Source organism: Protomyctophum bolini, assembly GCF_963924005.1.
Source record: "Protomyctophum bolini genome assembly, chromosome: 17".
NCBI lineage: Eukaryota > Metazoa > Chordata > Actinopteri > Myctophiformes > Myctophidae > Protomyctophum > Protomyctophum bolini.
The window spans coordinates 14,947,629-14,969,280 of NC_137878.1; the positions used below are offsets into that span (position 1 = coordinate 14,947,629).

Consider the following 21,652-nt stretch of genomic DNA (forward strand, 5'->3'; position numbering starts at 1 on the left):
CTACCTTCTTAGATAGACACCATCAGCAAAAGAATGTGAACGTCCAAACCCACCATTTACATCTTGGCCATTTTAGCTGCTATGCCATCCCAAAATACAGTACAGGACAATAAGATGCAATACATAGTATAGGCAAGCAATATTATCTAATTGTATGAGCCCTTTGAACCCCTGTATGGGGATATGGATTTGTTTTGAATCATCTCATGTCTTCTGTTGTAGGGTATGCAAGGAGCCACTGGACCCCTTGGCCCTGCTGGTCCTGCTGGTTTGCCTGTGAGTATCTGAATAAAAAACCTCCTTTGTGAACCTGAATAGGTGACAGAATATGTGTAAGCCGAATGTTGAACGTTCAAACAAGCAAAGTTTCCTGTTACCAACATCCTGCACCTAAGAGGTTTCATATCAACATAGTAGCCCAGTGACTTTAGTGACAGAAGTACAATGGTGACATTGGTGAATCATCACAATACTGAAGCTTAATATCTTCCACAGGGCCCTCAAGGTGTCAAGGGAGCTAAGGGATCTTCAGTAAGTACACCATCTGGCAGTTGTTCAATAGAGTTAAGGTCCCTGCAGACAGCTGCTGCGACCCTTTGATACTTGTACAGTATATGACTATATGTTGTATAGTACAATGCTTGTGAGTGTGATACAGTGTTTTGTTAAGTTCTGTACAGAATGTCAACTCGTGTGTGTGTGTGTGTGTGTGTGTGTGTGTGTGTGTGTGTGTGTGTGTGTGTGTTTAGGGAGGATCTGGACCTAAGGGAGAGAAGGGTGTATCAGGTCCCCCCGGACCCCCAGTGAGTACTCTCGACTTATCTTTGAGAACATTTCCACAATCTAGGATTTACTTATGTTATTTACTGTACACAGTTTGATGCAACATAACATAAGTATAGTCCCTTCGAGGGGCAGTATGACTTCCAAGGGGTTGAACATGAGAACCACTGGTCTATATTTGTACGAGTGCTTTATTATTTTAATTATTTCAAAGACAAAAAATCACTTGAAAGATTTAAGAATGAAAACATAATATTGTATACAGACACAGATTGTATCCATTTGTATGTAATGATACTGAATTTATTTATATAGCACAATTACAGACATAGTCACAATCTTCTTAACATCATAAAAACATTTGAGATAAACTACAACAAGATATCAGTAAATAAAATAGCAGGCACAAAATGTAGAATAAAGCATACAAATATAATCAATGTCACAGCGAGTGCTGGCGCTTTGGAATGGGGGGTCAGATCAACATATCCACCTGGGTGACGGCATACTGCTGGGTGCTGGGTGAGCGCTGGCACTTTGGCATGGGGGGTCAGATCAACATATGGAATGAATTCTGTACTGGCCATATATGAAGCATGCCTTGAGTGTACAGGGTTTGATGAGGTATATGAATGTCAGAACAGGTCAGCTCCATATATGGAGATCTAAGGGTGGCAGTGGGGGCAGTGTCTTGAGTGTACAGGGTTTGATGAGGGCCCAGGTATGGCCGGGCCTTCATTTTCGGGCCTGTTGAGAACTGTTTTCGCCGGCGGCTGGGCACGGCTGCACTAATTACTTTGGGGTAGGCCCGTCTAGAGTTTAAATGGACAGGTATCAGTCAAAAGGGAGACATCGAAGAGGAAGGATGGGGACTGACGTAAAATGCACAATCTCATAGTAAATGCGACCTGTGGTCGCAAAAAAATTGGCAGGAGGAATTTAAGAGAAAACACAACCATAATTTAAAAAGACAAATACCATGCCATATACCATCTCTGGGATATCTGTCACAGATGATGTTTCCTCTTTTCCATGTTCATGAACATAGAAGCAAGATGATTAAGATTGAACAAATTCTTACCAAAAGAAACCTAATGGTTTATAGTAATTTCACTTCAAAATAGCATCATTGATACCTCATTATAAAACATAGATGTACCACTCAACCTCACAGACACTGTCTTTTACTCATGCCACTCCATCCCCTCCCCCTTCTTTGCCTACAGGGTCCTCCAGGTGATGTGATCCAGCCCCTGCCCATCCAGAGGAGTCCCAAGTCCAAGCGCTCCATCGATGCCAGCCAGATGCACTCGGACATGGACACAGACAAGCCCGTGGCAGACGCCACGGGGGCAGAGTTCCTGGCGACGGGCACTGAGGGCATGGAGGAGATCTTTGGCTCGCTGAACTCCTTGCGGCAGGACGTGGAGAGCATGCGCTTCCCACTGGGCACCCAGGACAGTCCCGCACGCACCTGCCAAGACCTGCACCTCAGCCAGCCCGACTACAAAGACGGTAAGGGGTTGAGGCCGAGGTGTGGGTCAGGGGTTCGTATTGTAAATGAAGGTTCATAGTTTTAAAACTCCATCACCCCAAGACTCCATATGTGATGAGAACTTAGTCAGGGCAGGAACACATAGACAAAAGTCATGAACATGTGTACAAGTGTATATAAATCATTCAGAGAATAGGAAGGATATGAAAGGCAGTTTAGTGAACATGCAAGATATAGGCCAGTCAGCTATAGCCACTTTGCCCAAATGTGATGACCTCATCACATTTGTGAAGACGGCTATGGCCGATTTTTGGCTGTGATTCATTTTGTGTAAATGCTGATTGGCTAATAGTAACTTTAAAATCTAGAAGCCATGTGAATGGTTAATCGAGAGGCCTGGTGATCTCAAGCGCCGGTCTTAATCTTTACACTTCCGATGCTAAGTAGTGTACTGTACAGGTACTGTACTGTACCTTCACAAGTCTATGATTAAATGTTGTTTTCTTCCTGTGCCTCCCTCTCAGTATCTGCATCTCAGTTCCATATTTTTATGCCTCCTCTCCAATCTGGCTCCTCCTCCAGGCGAGTACTGGATCGACCCCAACCAGGGCTGTTCCAGAGATTCCTTCAAGGTCTTCTGTAACTTCACCAATGGAGCTGAGACTTGCCTATATCCCAGCAAGACTATTGACACGGTAAATAACATTGTGCATAGTTGAGCCGTGAAACGGCAAGTTTCAACATCATCATGTGGAATAGGATTGTCTCTAACCTCATCTAGGAAAGTTAAATGTCTTGAGACAAGATGTGAAATGTGATTAGTCTCATCCATCTATGATGACTAGTTATGAAGTAACACAATGTGTTTCACAATCACAATAATTACTTTAGTCTTCTTTACCTTTGACCTACCTCTGTCAGATGTTGATACAAGTTAGAGATGTAATATATGACATTTAATGGCAGTGACACACGGTGACACAAACATTTCATTAGAGTTGTATCACTTCATGTTGTAACTCAAATACTACACAAACGTTGGCTGCTCATGCTGGTAGTAAAGCTACGGTATGTCTGTTCATAACAGGACGGTATGTATGAGGTATGTTAAAGTTACATGTGTTTATGGCAGGTGAGGATGAGCTCTTGGGAGAATGAGACTCCAGGATCCTGGTACAGCCAGTTCTCCACAGGCAGCAAGGTGGGTAGCTCTTCTGTTCATGGCATAACAGGCAGTATTTCCAATTTCCAAATACTTTCACTGCTACTCTGATCCAAATAGTGTACTCTTACTCCACTACATTTATTTGAAAACTTTAGTTACTAGTTACTTTGTACTTTGATAATTATTACGAAAACATACATCTTTGAGTGCCAGGTATTAACCACTTTGGCCATTTGAAAATAGCCGATCTACAATGAAATGGGACATTCTGCATAATGAGTACTTTCTACTTTTTTGATACTAACAATACCTTTGTACTTTTACTCAACTACATTTTGAAGTCCGGACCTTCACTTGTAATGGAGTACTTCTACATTGCAGTATTGATACTTTCACTCAAGTAAACATTGTGAGTACATTTCCCACCGCATCCAGTTCTCCTACGTGGACTCCAGCGGGGAGCCGGTGGGTGTGGTCCAGCTGGGCTTCCTGCGGCTGCTGAGCGTTCAGGCCCGTCAGAACCTGACATACCACTGCCACCGCTCGGTGGCCTGGGCCGACCGCACAGCCAAGGGCAACCACAAGAGGGCGCTGCACCTACAGGGGGCCAACGACGAGGCGCTGAGCTACGAGACCAGCCCCTACATCAAAGCGCTGATCGACGGCTGCTCTGTGAGTGATTGATGCACGCACATACTGTACGCACACACAGACAGATTTATTTAATGATCCATCCATTCAATCATTCTCTCCCTTACTGTGTAAGGGAGAGAATGAATGAATGTAGAAAAGCACGCACATCCAAATTCTTAACACAAAGTATACCAAGAATGTGGGATTATGTTTTAATCTCCACACACCAGAACGTAAAAATCAGTTTTTCTTTAATTTCATTGAATCCAGTAAAAAAGAAATATATGTAAAAAAAAGAAAGACGCTTAATAATAGTACTCTTCCTCCTCAAAATGAGACAAACTGCGATCTTTGAGACCTTAAAACAGTCTAAACTTTGATCACGCTAAGAAAGTGAATCCATCGCGCGTCGAGACACAGCCTAGAATGAGCATGAGCATAGGCATATAAAGGTAGACGCATCTTCCGGCTCTGGGGCGAGGCTGTATCTCAATTCATCTTCCGGCTCTGGGGCGAGGCTGTATCTCAATTCTCAACGGAAGGCAACATGGAGGCAACGGGATGCAATGGCGATGCGTGATTGCATTGGAAAGCTTTCCCGAGATTCCCGAGAAGGAAAACGGAAGAACGGAAGGGGACGTTGGGACGTTCGGTAGGCCAATCAGAGGTTCGACTCCCTCTTTCACAGCAGCACTTACCTTCAAGATTCCACTTGACTTCCTCCTCCCGTTGCAGACAGGTCTCTCCAATGACCTGCAGCGACCAATGAGGCATCTATATTTTTTATATCTATGACAATGAGGATGTGGCTCAAATATGGAGGGCTTTCACTTCCGGGGCGGACGGAAGTAACGCAGATTTCTCTGGCACTAGCGCCACACTGGCCTGGAGGACCAGGAGATAACGTGTTGAATGCCAGGTGCAGGGCAGATGCATAGATCAAAGACAAATAGAGTCAGCACACTGGGTCATGCTCCAAAAGACTTTATATTAAATTACTACCTCATAGTGTGTTTTTTTTTTACCCTTTGACTGTGGAACTTGACTGTTATCTCTCGTCCTTTCTCTGTGTCTCCTGCAGTATCGTAAGGGCTTTGACAGGACAGTCCTGGAGGTGAACACACCACAAGTGGAGCATCTTCCTCTACTGGACATCAAGGTGTCAGACTTTGGGGAGAGCAACCAGCAGTTTGGCTTTGAAGTGGGACCTGTCTGTTTCCAAGGCTAAAAGAATACACGCACACACACAGAACATGAACACACACCATGCCAAGAACCACACGTAACACACACACACACACACACACACACACACACACATGCACTTAAAGACACACACACACACACACACACACACACACACACACACACACACACACACACACACACTGACGATACATGCCCAGCAATTTGTAAATTTACTTGTAAATGATATGATTAAACACACACACACGCACAAACATCCGCTCACACACATACCGCACACACATTTACACATACACACACACACACACACACACAAAGAAGTCTCGATGTGAGATAGACACTCACACTGCCTGTGGGACATCATGCGCCATCGTCCCAACAAGTAACGGACGTCAAGACAAATCAGAATAAAAACACTCTCACGAAGAGGAGGCCATCGGCTGATCGATTGAAACGGACATCAAGAGAACCAGCAAGATAAAGATAGTTAGATGGATGGCGTTCTTGGGAATACAGAACCGCCAGTGTGAGTGAAAAAGCTGGCGACTTCAATGCCAGAATGCCTCGCCTCCGACCCCCCTCTCACTCCTGTCTCCTCCCCACTGTCTCTCTCTCCCCCTTTTCTTTTTTGCTCCACTTTTCCCATTTGCTCTACCTCTCACCTCATCTTCCAGAGCCCCCGCTCTGTCACCCACTAGTCTCAGCTCCTGCCAAATCTCATACAAGAGGAGCCGAACGAGGAGCAAATAGAGGGACGGACCAAAGCGGCGAGCCCGATTCCCAACTCGGGCTCTGCTTGTGAACATCTGCATTTGTCTAGTCTAGCCAAGCAGCCACACGAATGTGCTGTTCATTGTCGGGCTCTCCTTTGTAACCTTGGTGCAGTTCTGACATAACCGGACGCGACGTGGCATCTCAATGCAGTCTGTGGCATCACAGCTCAGTTTGGACTTTGCTGTATGCAGGTGTGGCCATGAGCAGCCGTTGATTCAGTACCGTATGAATAAAAATGTACAAATGCTATGAGCATTGAGAGACAAGCCTGAAAATTATTAAGGCAGTCCAAATTATGTTGCGTATGGTGGGGCAATATAGAAGGGATGTTTGCCCGATCTCATAGTCTAGATAAACGACAAAACCAAAAGCCATCCACTTTGTAAATTGTGCTGTGCTTGATGTTCTTGTACGGTACATGTATTTTATACCTGTCACAGCTGCCACTGAAAGGTCTTTTTTTTTTTTTTTTTTTTTATCACACAAGCCAAGTAGGCCAGAAGGTTGTGGCATCACCAACTGACCCAGTGCTGACAGATTCATTGTCTCCTGGGTTCTTTTAAGCCCCATTCATACTTCGTCGGCTGATGTGGCTCATTGAAAATAGCCAACGTACAAGCCCACAATGTGGTGCTTTAGTGACATGCTGTGGGCTTGTAGGTCAGCTATTTCCACCGAGTGACAACGTTGTGTGACGGAGCATGAATTGGGCTTTACTGTCTACATTCCAGAACCTTTGACATTCCATCTTGTTCAGCCAGCGCAGTACGCTATCAGGGTTTAAATATGTATATGAGTTTCAAAGTTGTTTCTCTCTCTCGCTCTCTCTTTACAACCGTGAATGAATGCATGCTTTATAAAAGACAAAAAAACATGTGACCAGGTGCTAATTATACCAAAGCAAAAACATTTTGTATTATTCATTTTGAAACTTCATTTTTCTTAATGTGTTTTTTTTAACCACCTCCAGAAGCTGTCACTAGGTTTTACCGGGGAAAATGTGCATTACCTTCCATTTGTACAGAAATAGTGATATTCTATTGTATTTATTTAAAACAGGGTGCTATGAGATTTAAAAGAAAAATAATACAACCACCAAATATTCCAGTTGAATGTGGTATGATTTCATTTGTATTTATTTCCTGTAGCTCTCAGTCTAAGGTTCATTTGAAACAATTAAACATACATTTTTAAACTCACTGATGACTTGGAGTTGACAGTACTTCTGTGCGCACCCTACAGGTCCATGCATGATGTCACAAAAGACAACACCTTTTTATACAACCAAAGAGTCTGTTTTGTGGCCATTATTGTAATTTCCCTTTTAGTGGTTTAATGTTTTGTTTTTGTTTTTCCATCAATTGTACTGTTACAAAAAATTGCTTCCTTTGTAATGATTAAATGTTGACTCTCCAGTGCTGTCACATGTTCATTTGCTGTTTGATACTGTTTTGATTTGGCTGTGACTAGGGTTGGAGCCGGTTTTATCACTGTCAGAGCTGGTATGTCGACTGACTTAACTTCTGCTATACAATACTGATGATTCTCAAACATTTCAAAGACCACCATAACTTAGTGTACAAATGGAACCAAATGGGTTAGGGTCCATTTGGGTCCACAGACCTGTAAGGGTCCATTTGGAACGCCCATAGGGCATCGCTAAAGGAAACCGTTAAGGAATCGAATCGTTTAGAGGGAATCGTTAAGGAAGGAAGTTAAAATCCTAAAGGCCAACCCTAGCTGTGACCAGTGCCTACATGTAGGTGGTGGTTGTACCTGAGTCTGCTTGGGCCTACGATTGGGATCTAAGGCCAACTGTTTCAATTCAAAGCATAATATACTTCAATATTTATTTATTTGTTGGTATTGTTTTGCATGCCAACCCGCTTGCCACAATCTAAACTAGTGCAGTCACAGTTCTCTGTTCTTTGGTCTTCTGTAAGGATCGAAGCAAGCTGGACAAGTGGTTGAAGATGCTTTTCTGTAACTGGAAGGTAATGCGTTTGATTCCCATTACGTCTCAGTGTTTCCAGTCAATCACATTGTATCCTGTTTGACTCATTGCTGAAACCCAACCTGTGCTCATCATTCACGTTATTTACCGGACCATCAGCTAAATCCCTACAGAAGAGGCAGCAAAATAACCTGTTTGAGAGACCACAATGGGTAGTCAACAGTTGCTGGGAGGGGAGGGGACATTTCTCTCAAACACCAATAGGGTAGTCAGAGATAAAGAAGAAAATAATATGTAAAGTAAAGATTACATGGGGTTTAGGTTTGATTAAAATATATTTATATAGTTGGGGAAGGGTGGAAGCAACCAAACAAAAAAAATGAACTGAGCGGTGCAACTATACGTACTGTACCCGTGTACCGTATTACTGGTACTATTCGTACTGTACTGTACGGGTGAAAGAAGACACCCCCACTGTGAAAGCCCTCCTCCCTGTGTGTGTGTGTGTGTTTGTCCCGATCTGGAGCATGGTTAAAGTACTACTCACTAGGAGGAAATACTAGGTTATGCTCAGACACACACACAAAGTCACTGTTGGGAGCAGCTAACACCGCTCAAAATTATGAAGGGAAAAATAAACTGTCACTTTAGTTGAACAGAGAGAATAACCTAAATTGTTTTTATTGTGTTAAAGACAAACATTTCAACAAAATAAATTGGTGCTGGAAAGAGAAAAAAGGTATTATGTGTCTAAGTATTTTTTTAATTATTGTTTCTATACGGTAATATATCTTTTTTTTAAGTGCCACTTGACTCCTCCTTTGTTTTCCTTTTTTTGTGTCCATCATATGTTGTTCCAACATATGACATCATTGTTTTAGCCACCACCTACTGGAGTTGGAGTTACTGGAATACTTTTCATTTCAACTGTATATAGAGACTGTGTTCTCTGTATGAAGAGGTGTCTATATTATTTATTATCTGTGGTGGGTGCTAATTCAAACAAGGTGAAATGTGATGATTCAGACAAGCAGTAAACCAACAATATTACAAGCATGGTTTATTTGCACTACATAAGTACATAATAGACATAGAACATAGAACTCTTATACTCTGTACAAATTCAGTCAGATCACAAAAACATGATCAACGGTAAATCATCATGGCCATAGCATCATATTATAACAAGCACAAATAAGCAATTAACTGTTTGTGTGGCAAAACAAAAATGGCCTTCAATTGGTCTGCTATCAGCATAAGGGACAGCTGACTTAGCCAATGAAAAGTCCTCCTGAGGATGAAAAATATGGGTGGTGGAGCATTTTTTCCCGCTTATTTTTCTTTTAACATTAAAAGGCAGTTAACATTTGAACTTGAGATGTTGTTCGTATTTATATAAAGATTTACACATCACATTAAGAATGAACAGTCATTTAAGACACAAGAACTACAAACTAGTAACCCAAATGGTCCTTATTAGAGACGCATACTATCGCTGAATTGTCCTTTCACACAGATCTTTCCAAATTAATAGTAGTAATTATACATTTACATAAGCTACAGATACATTTCACACATTGTACTGTTCACTTCACTCCCACTACTTCACCACAAAAAGACATGTCAGTGTACAATACCTGTCACTTCGATGCTAGCTCCCGTGATGTAACAAGAGTCATCTGAAGCTAGGAATGCACAAACATCAGCCACCTCTACCAGAGGACAGAGAAGGGGGGAGGGGAAGGACCTGGTTAACAAGGTTAATTGATGGGATGGAATTAAGGGTCATTGGAGTAGATATAGATGTGTTGTGATGATCCTGCAGTGTCTGGATTTCTTCAATAATTTTCTCAGGTTCAATGCCGTTTCGCTTAAGTTTGAATCTTTGACCTGCTCTACCACAAGCAATCAGGTGATTAGGATTTGTTCCTGTCTCCTTCTTTGTGACATATGACAACTCTCAGGTGCTAAATCAACTCAAATCAAATGCTGTGTCCTGCGTTTTAGGTCGCATTCTCACCTAATACTTCGGTAGACTCGAATGCGTATGGGAGGAGAAATGGGATTCTTGCATATTTAATTGGCTACGGTTTGCCTTCACACTGTCATGATCCGCAGCAATTGGAAACGCAGCAGGGGGGACCTTTATCAATGTGTTACATTCATAAACTAGCCTACACAGTGAAATGATAAATCTATGGTGATAATTATACTCATAACGTGCATTATGTGTCGTGCCGACGGTCTGGGACTGCCCCCCCCTCTCTCGCTCTCTCACTATAAGCACGCAGCCACGCACGCACTGTTCTTTTGGGCATGGAGGCACAGCGCTGAGCGCACTGATATAACAGACAGCAGCGCAAAATGTTTACAAGTTTATCGAGATGAAAGTTCCTACTCCCCACTAGTCCCCACGCAGTGACAGCACTCCATGTTTACGGCACGCACAGACAGACAGAATATTCTGTAGGCTATAATACTATTACACTGCACTGCAGTGTTTGTGTTTTCTTAAGCAATTGATTAATGTACTCGTCCTCATTTCGATCAGGGCTTCAGTCTCCACTCTCCTCATTCGACCACGTCTATCCACGGTAACGGGACATCTTTGCGCTGCGTAAAATATGCCTTCTCCGTCTCCAACTGTGTTCAGCTCCTCACCCGCCTGACGTATGTTTGCTTCATTTCCTGTATTTGCTGCGGATTGCATTCACACCTGCACCGAATCGTAGTCAAGCGCGATTGGAAGCGAAGCGAAACCCCCGTTTTTGCTCGGAGTAAAATGCGGTTCTTTGTTGCGCATTAGGATTCGAAAGAGCCTTCACACCTGCCAAACGAAGCGCACTTTCTGAAAATGCGCAGCAGGATTCGTTTTAATCGCAGCAAAGCTCTCTGGTGAGAATGCGACCTTAGTTACTTCCTACTTAATGCAATTTACTCTATGCTCGAAAGTACTTTTAATATGAGTTTCTACAACCCATGATCTCTGTTGGAATGCTCTTTTGATGGACGTACATACAGTATACACTTGTATGTACACAAGTGTCAGAAATAATATCCCAGTGATTATTTTGATTTTGTGGTTGTTCTCAAGTCATGGATGCAAGTTTGTTTGCTTTTTGACACGTGGGCGCTGGTGTTCTCTCCTCCTCGTCATAAGCGCCCATACCCTAGGTGAGGTTGGCGAAAGGGCCTTTCTGTGTCGATCGATACCCTCACAAAAAACATGCAGTAATCCTGGTTTCTATACTGGCTCCCCCTGATCAGCCAAGGGCGCCTGATGGAGGGGAAAGGAACTGGTTGGAATAACGTGTTCCTTCCACGTGTTACGTACTACCGGGGAAACTCACCCCTGTCAGGTGTTAAGAAGCGGCCTGCATTGTCCTCATGCATTGATGGAAGCATGAGCTCAGTTTGGGGCTCTTCCCAGGTTGGCAGAGGTAGAGTAGCACACAGGATTACATTTTAGGAAATTGGTACCGGTTGAAAATAAAAAGGGTTCCAAAATCGTGGGATTAAACAATCACCTGCTGCCTCACCCATTCTTCCCATAGGCACCATGGCGGTCATCTGAAACACATTTGAAATAATTAAAGGTGATTCTGGCTTACTGTATGTAAGTATGTAGAGAGAATCCATACTTATGTCATGCATCTTTGTTTTCATGAATGTCTATCGGTAAAATCAACACACTTATCTAAACAAATCAGATTTATTGTTCATTTATTTGCACGTTGAGTACTGCAAATATGGTACCAAAAGGTTTTGATTAAACACAAGCACTTAAAGAAAGAAAATGAATTAACCACCCTCCAGCCAACCATGAGAATGGTTATTTACCTTACTGATAACTTTCTCTGGCACTTTTGCTGTCATGGGAGTGAGTATGAACCCTGGGAGAACACAGTTGCATCGAATCCCAAACCTGTGTGGAAGGAAGAGGAGAAGAATATTTCGTTTTTTCTGCCCACAATCTTTTCCCATCTTCTACGAGAACTCAAAAGTCAAACTCTTCAACACAAGAGACAAGAAGACACTGGAGTTCATAAGGGAGTCTAAGCTACTGACTCCCCTGTAGGTGGACGAATTAATGCATTTTCAGGGATATCTGACTGCATAACATGACCATAATTACGTGTGTGTGTGTGTGTGTGTGTGTGTGTGTGTGTGTGTGTGTGTGTGTGCGTGCGTGTGTGTGCGCGTGCGTGCGTGCGTCCACCTGCTGAGTTCTTTGGCAGCTGTCCTGGTTAGCCCTTCTACACCAGATTTAGATGAGGCATAGTTGATCTGCCCAATGTTGCCCACCTGGAGACAGACAGATAGACAGACAGACAGTCACAGCACATGTCACAAAGTCATTATGGTCACCTCAAGTCAGATGTCCCTGAAAACATAATTGAGAGTATAGAACTAGAGCCGAGATTTATTATATTTTAACTCTTTGATTGATGTTTATTCAAATGTATGGCTGCCTGCACGGCCCTGGACACGAATGATGCAACCAGCAGCAAATGGTTGTAAAAGAGCACAGTTTTCATATAAAGAGCCAGAGGTTAAGTCTCACCTTGCCCACGATGCTGCCCAGAGTAACAATAGAACCCTTGGGAGCTCCACAGGCTGCTAGAGCCTTGGCAAAAGATTGGGTGACCAGAAATGTCCCCTTAAAATAAGAGAGCAAAATGGTGTCATTGCAGGAGCAGATGTCAATGAAAATACAAAACAATACAAGACAAACGGCAACAAATTATCATATGAGAGATAGACATACAGTCAAATCTGTATTTGTGCAGTATTGTTTATGTAATGTATAGATAGGTACTGAAGAATGTGAACAGATTTTGGGTGAAGATGAAAAGGAATAGCCAGAGAATCTGATATTGTGTTTTGATATTTGATAGCTAACATCGCTCAGATAGAACAAAGGGAAGACAGGGGCAAAGGAACATGTTTTCCTTACAGACTGGTTACAGTATGTTTTATTCATTAAAGCTTTAATTCTACTACAGTAAAGTCAACGGTAGGTATCCACAAAGATTATAATGTTTCCATATTTCAAAACCGCTCTCAAAGGGCACCTACGGACGGTTGCAATTCGAAACTGGCCCCCGTAAAATCTGAATCCCCACCCACCCCCTTTTCCCCCTCACTTTTCCCTTTTTACCTCCTCTATGATGATTTCCTGTTTTTGGCTACATAGAAGTGTATATTTGTACGTCTCTAAATGTTATGATGAATTGAACATGGTGGACCCTATTGTAAACAAGTGTAATGCTTTATGGTGTCATCACAACAGCTGTATTGAGTTGTGCTTGAAATGTACTGTAATTCTCTGTTAATAAATACTTCAAGGGTTAGAACTTAGAATCAATCAATCAATATATTCTAATTATAATAATGTCCAGATACCTTGAGGTTAACCTGAAGGACTCTATCAAAGTCCTCCTCCTTCATTCTCAACAAGAAGTCATCCTGGGTGATGCCTGCCGCGTTCACACAAACTGAAGCCGGCTGGAAGTAACGACACTGGGGAGATGCAGACAGGAGGAGACATTGACAGAGTGAGTGAGAGGGGACTTTAACACTAGCTGCTTGGTGGTGGTGAGACCCTCAGAGGGTAAGGACAGAGGGCGAGAGAAAAAAGGAACCAGGCTAGAAGGGTGCATACTGTCACACCTACTGTACATATTACAGTACATAACATACTTGTATGCTGGTGACCAAGTTCTCAACACTCTCTTTGGATGACACATCCACCGCTGCAGACATGTGCTCCTGCCCTCTGACATTGCGAGGCAGGCTTCTCAGCGTATCGCTGGCAGACCCCTCGCTGATGTCTGCCACCACGACCGAGGCGCCCTCGGAAGCAAGGCGCTGGCACACCGCACGGCCAATACCACTGCCCCCTCCTGGATGGAAGGGAGCACCACAAACAAACTTGTCCATTAATTAAAGGTGCAATGCACTAGAGCAGTCACCCACAAATTAAGTGAATACAGCATCAAAATTGGTTTAACCACTTTACCCCTATATACATTTGAAAATAGCCGATGTATAAGCTGATAATGTGGACACGTTAGTTACAAGCTTGTAGATCTGCTATTTTCAAACAAATCATGAAAAGATATGACAAAATGTTTAACATTGTTGAAACAAAAATCTTGTCATGGTTTGAGTTTGACTCTTCCCCTGTCTGCATTTCCACGTCAGCCACTCCCACTCTCCATTCCTATTCAGTCCTTGTCACACACCTGTTCCAACTCCCAATTACCCTGCTCCCTATAAGACTGGACTCTTTCCACACTCCCACTGTCAGAACATACTTCCTTGTCCCCTCTGTTGTACCGGAGTTCCTGGTTCTCTGTTTTTTGCAATTCTGAAAGGCTGCATTTTTGGACTTTACTGCTTCGAAAGGTTTGCATGTTTGAACTTTCGGTTTACCTCTTTGTGCATTGAAGAACTGTTGCAATTTTGGCATTTTCTGCATGCTGCTACTACTCATTTGTTTTGTTTGTAGCTTGACGGCATTCTGCATTAATAAATCATTTAATTCTGAACATTCCTGATCTTGTCCTGCATTTGGGTCCTACCCTTTGACTCACCGTGACATCCCTGGCACACACAAAATAAATCAGAAGGGGGTCCAGGCAACATGCATATTAATTTGACATAAAGGGTTTGAGAACAAGGGCTGGAGGAAAAATAATATGTCAAGTGTGCTTTTATTTTGTTTTGCTTCACAAATGTTGTTTTGATTGCCATAATTGATTGAATAGTTCCTATCATGGTTATCAGTTAATTTATGATGGGTGTGTATCAGCTACCAAGTCAGTCAGTAACTAGTAGTTGCTGATTGTCCTTCGTGCAGTTTCTTGTTTCATAAGTTTCAGTATACACCCTTTTTTTTTTTTTTGGACCGGCCAGGTCTTCACTACAATTAAGCAAAATTATAATTTTATATATTATAAGCTTAATTAATTAATGAAACATTTTTTCGCGCGCGCGGACTCGGCCCCCAGGCTGGTACCCTAGTCCAAATATGCCCTTGAGGAAAGTTAATTGGGGGACCCTGATAAAAGCACTGACCTGTAAATAGAAACTTCAAACCACCGACGCGAGTTTGGGAGCGAGCAGGGTAATGTTGGCTTACCTTGCAATGTAAACTATACTAGTTATTACATATATTGGGTAATTAATGCACGGAAAGCGAAATTAAACTAACCCGTCACAAGCGTCAACCTCGAGATGAGTCTAGTGGTGGCAGCCATTGATTAGTCAGGTGCTACAGTATTTACAGTCCGACGGAACTCAAGTGATGATGGCAGCCTAAACTAAAGGCCTATTCCTAGTAGAAATCTCGGATGCAACAGTCTGGTAACGCGAGACTAGATTGACCCCAGTTCTTGACTCTTGTCTTGACAACAACAACTCCCGGAAGCTCCCCACTTCTCGGATATTTTATTTCCGTCGAGCGTCCACCGATCATAGATGACTTTGACGACGCTATTGTCTTTTCTTCCATTATTTTAAGACGTATCAGTATCAGTTTTACAATATGATTCAGCCTACCACCTGCCTTTTTGTGTTTTTGACACATATATGGTTTTATCCTGCGGTGACTGGGGGTGGTGAGTACATAAAAAGTCGCAATATCGAAAACGAAAGTAAATTGTTTTTGTTAATACGCAATGGGGCGTAATAACTTTTTATCTGCCGTTACAAGCTAATAAACCGTGTCTAGTAATAAACTTTCCTTGCCGTAAATGTCGCCTTTGTTTGATGGATAGCCTGAACTTATTGTTTTTTTTGTAGGCTACTTGGTAAAGTAAAACAGACCAATCATGGAATATGGGCTATGGCTACTTCCTGAATTAATGCACTACGCTCATTCTGTAGCTCCGGAGCTACTAAATCATCACTATCAAATGTTGGCAAGAAAATAATAGTCGTTATTTGATACAATAGTTACCGATAAGTTGTTAAAGGACCACTTTTTTATTTTTATATATATATTTTTTTTTTATTGGGTTTTTCTTTATTCTTTCCCCTCCCATGTGGGGTCCTTGTTCATGTCAGCATATATACATTTGTTAATAGTCTTAATGCACCCCTCCCACCCACTATGCCCACCCACTCTTCCCCAATGCAGAGACAATACTGGAGAAGGGAAAATTACAAAAAGTAAATCAATTAAAAAGAGAGGGGGAGGGGAAAGAGAAGAAAGGACTGGTTTACACGACGCATGTACAATGCGTTCACCATTAGCCTATATAGTTCAAATATCGCTCATCTCATCTCTGGGACTACCGTCAGGGTTTTTACATGGTCAACAAAGGGCTCCATGTTTGCTATGACTATGACTATGTATGAGACTATGTATGAGCCTTAAAGGCTCATACATAGTCTGGATTTTCGGTGGTGGGGTGACCACCGAACTACAACATGACGTCACGAGCCGCGGTGAAGAGCAAGCCACCGCGCCAGCCCTTCTCTCTGTTTTTACTCACCACCGCTCAACGTATTTCAGCTCCGGTGGAGCGGTGGTCACCTCACCACCGAAAATCTAGACTATGAATAGGCCTTTAGACGTCTGGCTAAAAGAGAAGTAAAGGACATTATTCTCTTAAAGTGTAGAGAGGAATGTTAGTCCCTGGGGGAATGCCTAACAAGGCCGTGTTAACGGCCTTGTTTGGCAATGCAGACTTTTGGACAGCTATATTTAAATCCTATTCTGACATACTGGGTGGGTGGGATAGGTACACCCAGTATGTCAGAATAGGATTTAAATATAGCTGTCCAAAAGTCCACCAAAGGACCACTTTTCTACTTATCTTCATAATAATTGGTCCTCATGTTCACGATAAAGAATATATACATTTTCTTTTTGTAAAACATATTTAGATTTTTATTATCGTGAGAACGATAATAAAACTGTGATAGAACTTATCACATTGCAACTTTTCAGGAATAGAAAGCCTGCCGTTTCTATCAGGTTGCATTCCCCCTCGATGATGGCACTGGTGGACGGGTTTCTGAACTGACCATAGCCCTCCTGAGACAAAAATTGTACAGAATTTCACAAGTTCAAAATGTATAACATTTATGATAGTCAATATTCAAGCTAATAATCCACTGTAGTAATTTGATAAAACATTTGATAAAACGGATTGTGTGTGTGTATGTATATCTCTGACTCACTATGTTCATCTGTCTGTACAGCTACATATTTGATACACTGCTGGACGGATTGGCGTGAAACTCTGCATGTTTTCCCCACTATTTCAAAGCAAAAGCACACTTATTACTAATTATTACTAGTAACATATATACTCCCATATATTTTGTCCAAAACTCACAGAAATTGGTACCCATTATCCCTACTGTAGTGATGGATGAAGGGAGAAATGTTTAGATTTGTTCAGATTTATATAATTCTGCTAAATCGGGACATGGAGCAAAGCAATGGTGAATGCATCACAAACTCTGCTTGTTTGTGACTGTCTGCTTGACTGCATGTTATGGAAACGTCTTACTGTAAAAGTTGTCTGAGCTACTGCTGAGGCAACCCAACATGTAGAAATGAAGTTTACTGTGCTTTTGCCTATATTTGACCTTTTGTCTTCCAGAGATCCACTCACTCACCTACATCTACACAGCTTTCTCCAAGCCTATCGAGCTCCCAGGGATCCATGTGTTCACAGCCATGGGCCTGCTGGATGACAGAATGATTGACTACTATGACAGCTCAGAAAAGAAAAAGATCCCCAAGCAGCCGTGGATGAAGGAGAAGCTGGACAAGGACTACTGGGATAAAGGCACGCAGTCACGCCAGAGCAAGGAGCAGTGGTTCAAAGTCAACCTGGAGATCCTCAGGGCTCGAATGAGACACAGCAATGACACCGGTTAGACATCCAAGTTGTTGTTACACTGTACAGTTTAGTTATTATAAGGGTTATAATTGAGATTGACTGAGTGTGGTAATCACTGCTAACGCCACTTACTGCATTAACCCTGGGAAAGTCATGCAGACAATTTAAACTTTATGTGACGACCACCCAGACTGTTTGCTCTGGTATGATGACTCATATCTTTTTCATCCTTCCTCTGTCTTTTTTTTCCCTTTTTCGACAGATTTACACATTCTTCAGTGGAGGCATGGCTGTAAGGCTGAAAGCCAACACGACAAATCATTAAAGTTCATCAGCGCCAAAGATGAATACAGCTATGACGGTAACGACTACCTGTCCTTTGATGATGTGCATAAGCGCTGGATCGCCCCTGTTGCCTTGGCACGTCCCACCAAGGAGAAGTGGGATAAAGTCAAGATGCTGAACGACTACACCCAAGGCTACCTGGAGAGAGAGTGTGTCAACTGGTTAACTAAATTTGTTGGTTACGAGGAAGAGGATATCAGTTTTAAGAAGAGTGAGTATTAGTTTACATTATTAACACCTTTCATACAGTACATTGTGTGTACATGCAGCTCAAGGCGCTTTAAATACAAAGTAGTATCACACACAAATTAACCTTTGACACATATGAATGATGATGAATGAATGACAAAATGAAATTAAACTGAATGAAGAATTCCCTACAATGTAATGCGTCTTCTCAAAGTTGTCCTCATGGCTTTACAGAGGAACCAGAGCTCTCTGTGTATGAAGTGAAGAGCAAGAATCCGAACTCCATCTATTTACACTGCCTGGCAACAGGCTTCTACCCCAAACACGTTCTCCTGCAAATCAAGAGAAATGGGAGGATGGTGGATCAACTGGACGGCATGCAATCCACAGGTATTCGACCCAACGGCGACGGCACTTACCAGATCTTGAATCTAGTGGAGATTTTAAGAAGTGACCCTGCCAAATACAGCTGTGAGGTGATACACCCTGCGACCAACATGTACAGGATCATATATTGGGGTAAGAGTGTGGTTTGCATTTTGCTAATTAAATTACATTTAATTGTAGTATTGACAAATGTTATCAGTATATCGTGTCATCTAACTACAGTACATTATTCTTTCTGGATTTTAGACCACTCAATACGTGCCACATCTGACAACACTGGAGCTACAACACTCGGAGCTATTGTTTGTGTTGTTGCTTTGCTGCTGGTTGGACTGGCTGTCTCTCACTTTTACTTTTCAGGATGGAAAGACCTGATGAAACTGCTGAAAGGTTAGTGTTGCTTCACAAAAAGATGATGCCTTCACAATTTGAATGAAATAATATATGATGTCTGCGCTTAAAAAGCCAATATTAAAATTCTATTAAATCTATATATCTGAAGCTTTATAGCAATGTAACACAAAGTAATACTAACCAATAGAATTAAAAATACTTTAAACTGGTAATAGCTGGTATATCAAACATATCACTGTTGCACCATGAGTACAAACATCTTATCATTTTATTAGGATTCATAATGTGTGGGAAACCAGAGAGCAAGAGTGAAACTTCAAGCAATTCCAACGAGTCAGGTAAGACTCTAAACCAAAACCGTACGACAATATGCTTTTAGGATCGAAATCTGAATTGTTTTATTCAGAATAAAAGAGACTTAATTGGTTTCATACATAGGTTTTCATACATTAAAACCTAGAGATGTGCATCCATCCAGTTAGTTTTGTTTAAGGCAAATAAATAAGTGTTCAGTGTTTGAATTTGTCCTCTTGGCTGGGTCTTCAGGAAATTGCAGTCTGGAAGATGAGACGAGGTCAAGTGACGAGATGAAGCAGACAAAGAGTCTGAACGGTATGATAATATTTGCCCTTCTCTACCTTTTCAAAAACATATAAATTAATAAAGTGTAAAAATGGCCAATATGGTTTTTTCCCACCTTATTACTGTGTGAGAGTGCAATCATCCAATCCATTAAGCAACTCAAAGCAAGGGTTGAATTCCAAGCACTTGCTTTTGGAGGCGCTACCCACACGTTTAGCTGTGTTGCTCATTCCACGAACGCCTGTTCTTTACAATCCGTACCTCGTTGTAAAGGTGACTAATCAACAATCAAAATGATATAAAATACAAGTGGAGAAATAATGGACCAAAGTTAAGTTTCCAAACTTTTGTTGCTGAGTCTTTATGCAGGCTGTGACATCACAGTCAGCAGGAAAATCAGAGGACTTGTTTGAGCCAGAAACCCCAGACCGCAGAAAATCTACTGAATGTTAAATGTTCAGGTTGTTTGGGTGCAATTGAGTTCAGAAAACCTAAAAAGAATTATCAATTAAGTCAAATGTTACATGACAAATGTTACAATGTAACATTGTATTAGATTATTGAAAGGTGCATTTTGTGGCACACTTCAGGTCACAATATTCAACAGTATATTGAGATTCTGTGTGAATCTAACGGTGTATATCAAGCTTTTACTTTTAAATGGATTTATCTGTTGAAGAATTTCAAAGGCTACCAAAAATAATATTTACCTCAAAGAGAAACCAAATGTGCTATCTAAATGCTGCTTTTCCTTCACACTTCCAGGCCATGGCTCCGAGTCTGATCGCTCCGAATCCACTAGCCACTTGGAGTGTGCCGCGGTGGGCCTTTCCAGGGACACCAGCCCCGAATCCAATCCGCTCTTGAATTGTGTCTGATATTGTACTGCAGAGCTGTAGTCAGTAAAAACGAGGGGGTGTCATTACTGTGTGTATGTGTATATATATATATATATATACAGTATATATATATATATACTTTTATTCTGTGGTGGAGGGCCTTTCCGGGGACTCCAGCCCCGAATCCACTAGCCTCTTGGAGTGTGTCTGATATTGTACTGCAGAGCTGTAGTCAGTAAAAACAAGGGGGTGTCATTACTGTGTGTATGTGTGTATATATATATATACAGTATATATATACTTTTATTCTGTGGTGGAGGGCCTTTCCGGGGACTCCAGCCCTGAATCCACTAGCCTCTTGGAGTGTGCCTGATATTGTACTGCAGAGCTGTAGTCAGTACAAACGAGGGGGTGTCAAAAAAAGGTGATGACATAAACCTATTTGAAAAATAGCTAAAATAATGTTGAGTTGGTAGATTAATTATTTTAGCTATTTTGAAAAAAGGTTGAAGGTGGTTATTGTATTGTTGCAGAAAAGCAACATGTGTCTTTAACATGTTCGTCACATGGACGGGTGTAGAATGAGAGGCAGCCAGGAGAGCCAAAAATCGGATTAATCTGAAGAAAAAAAAAGGAATGTTGGAAAGCCTATGCATAAAATAACTGAATTCGATGTTAATTATTTAGACCTCTTGTAACCTATACATTGTTTTAACTTTCAATCCGCAAGCTACCTCTGTGTCTCATTAGTTGTAACATAATTATTATTTATTTTGTTACATGTTTTAATAATAATTTGAAGGTTTAGAAGCCTCAGGTCTAAAAAAGCTAAATGTTACAGCTGGAGCTGTACAGCAGGGCTGTACTGTAAATTGCAATGATGAAAGATAAAGATAAAAGCAATTCTATTGACTACATTCTAAGCGAAAATGCCAGAATGATCATCCTATGAAGTCTAATAGCTAGCGATCTGAATAAGATCGCTAGCTATTAGACAAAAAAAATAAGAATAAAGAAACCTTAAAGACCTTGATCTCTTAGTTCACCACCTTAGGGAAGGACAAACCATAGAGTAATAAC

The 21,652-nt window shown here is 41.7% G+C and overlaps 3 protein-coding genes across 15 annotated transcripts in view; 2 read left to right on the forward strand and 1 right to left on the reverse strand.

Moving 5' to 3' along the window:
- Positions 1-7,471, forward strand: part of col11a2 (collagen, type XI, alpha 2) — an 84,079-nt gene extending 76,608 nt beyond the window's left edge. For all 12 annotated transcript variants that reach the window (XM_080787620.1, XM_080787629.1, XM_080787628.1 and 9 more), the window contains 8 exons: positions 223-276; positions 496-531; positions 750-803; positions 2,010-2,298; positions 2,861-2,973; positions 3,411-3,479; positions 3,879-4,115; positions 5,158-7,471. In XM_080787620.1, the coding sequence (XP_080643746.1) occupies positions 223-276; positions 496-531; positions 750-803; positions 2,010-2,298; positions 2,861-2,973; positions 3,411-3,479; positions 3,879-4,115; positions 5,158-5,304 (999 nt within the window). In that variant the 3' untranslated portion in view covers positions 5,305-7,471. The remainder of the gene's footprint in view (positions 1-222; positions 277-495; positions 532-749; positions 804-2,009; positions 2,299-2,860; positions 2,974-3,410; positions 3,480-3,878; positions 4,116-5,157) is intronic.
- On the reverse strand, positions 6,471-15,303 carry hsd17b8 (hydroxysteroid (17-beta) dehydrogenase 8). Of its 2 annotated transcripts, none has more exons than XM_080787634.1 (9): positions 15,230-15,303; positions 13,714-13,916; positions 13,417-13,533; positions 12,575-12,670; positions 12,230-12,315; positions 11,851-11,935; positions 11,550-11,580; positions 9,648-9,722; positions 6,471-9,301 (listed from the first exon to the last, which is right to left on the reverse strand). In XM_080787634.1, exons 1-9 carry the CDS (start codon positions 15,273-15,275, stop codon positions 9,282-9,284), a joined length of 759 nt encoding a protein of 252 aa, XP_080643760.1. In that variant the 5' UTR covers positions 15,276-15,303; the 3' UTR covers positions 6,471-9,281. The 2 variants fall into 2 exon arrangements, with proteins under 2 accessions (XP_080643760.1, XP_080643759.1); XM_080787633.1 differs by having other exon boundaries at positions 11,538-11,580.
- A 162-nt stretch (positions 15,304-15,465) lies between these two features.
- LOC308332029 (major histocompatibility complex class I-related gene protein-like) lies at positions 15,466-20,827 on the forward strand. The gene is made up of 8 exons (XM_080787632.1): positions 15,466-15,635; positions 17,634-17,909; positions 18,139-18,432; positions 18,645-18,929; positions 19,044-19,187; positions 19,427-19,489; positions 19,698-19,763; positions 20,499-20,827. The coding sequence occupies exons 1-8, from the start codon at positions 15,563-15,565 to the stop codon at positions 20,609-20,611; spliced, it is 1,314 nt and encodes a 437-aa protein (XP_080643758.1). The 5' UTR covers positions 15,466-15,562; the 3' UTR covers positions 20,612-20,827.
- Positions 20,828-21,652: the final 825 nt, after the last annotated feature.

Coding starts and splice junctions, on each gene's coding strand:
- hsd17b8 (XM_080787633.1), bottom strand. CDS start 15,275: ATGGCTGCCACCACTAGACTCATCTCGAGGTTGACGCTTGTGACGG. Junction 12,671..13,416: donor TCCTTCAGGTTAACCTCAAG/GTATCTGGACAT, acceptor TCTTATTTTAAG/GGGACATTTCTGGTCACCCA. Junction 11,581..11,850: donor CAGAGAAAGTTATCAGTAAG/GTAAATAACCAT, acceptor AATGTGTTTCAG/ATGACCGCCATGGTGCCTAT.
- LOC308332029 (XM_080787632.1), top strand. CDS start 15,563: ATGATTCAGCCTACCACCTGCCTTTTTGTGTTTTTGACACATATATGG. Junction 15,636..17,633: donor TCCTGCGGTGACTGGGGGTG/GTGAGTACATAA, acceptor TTTGTCTTCCAG/AGATCCACTCACTCACCTAC. Junction 18,433..18,644: donor GGATATCAGTTTTAAGAAGA/GTGAGTATTAGT, acceptor ATGGCTTTACAG/AGGAACCAGAGCTCTCTGTG.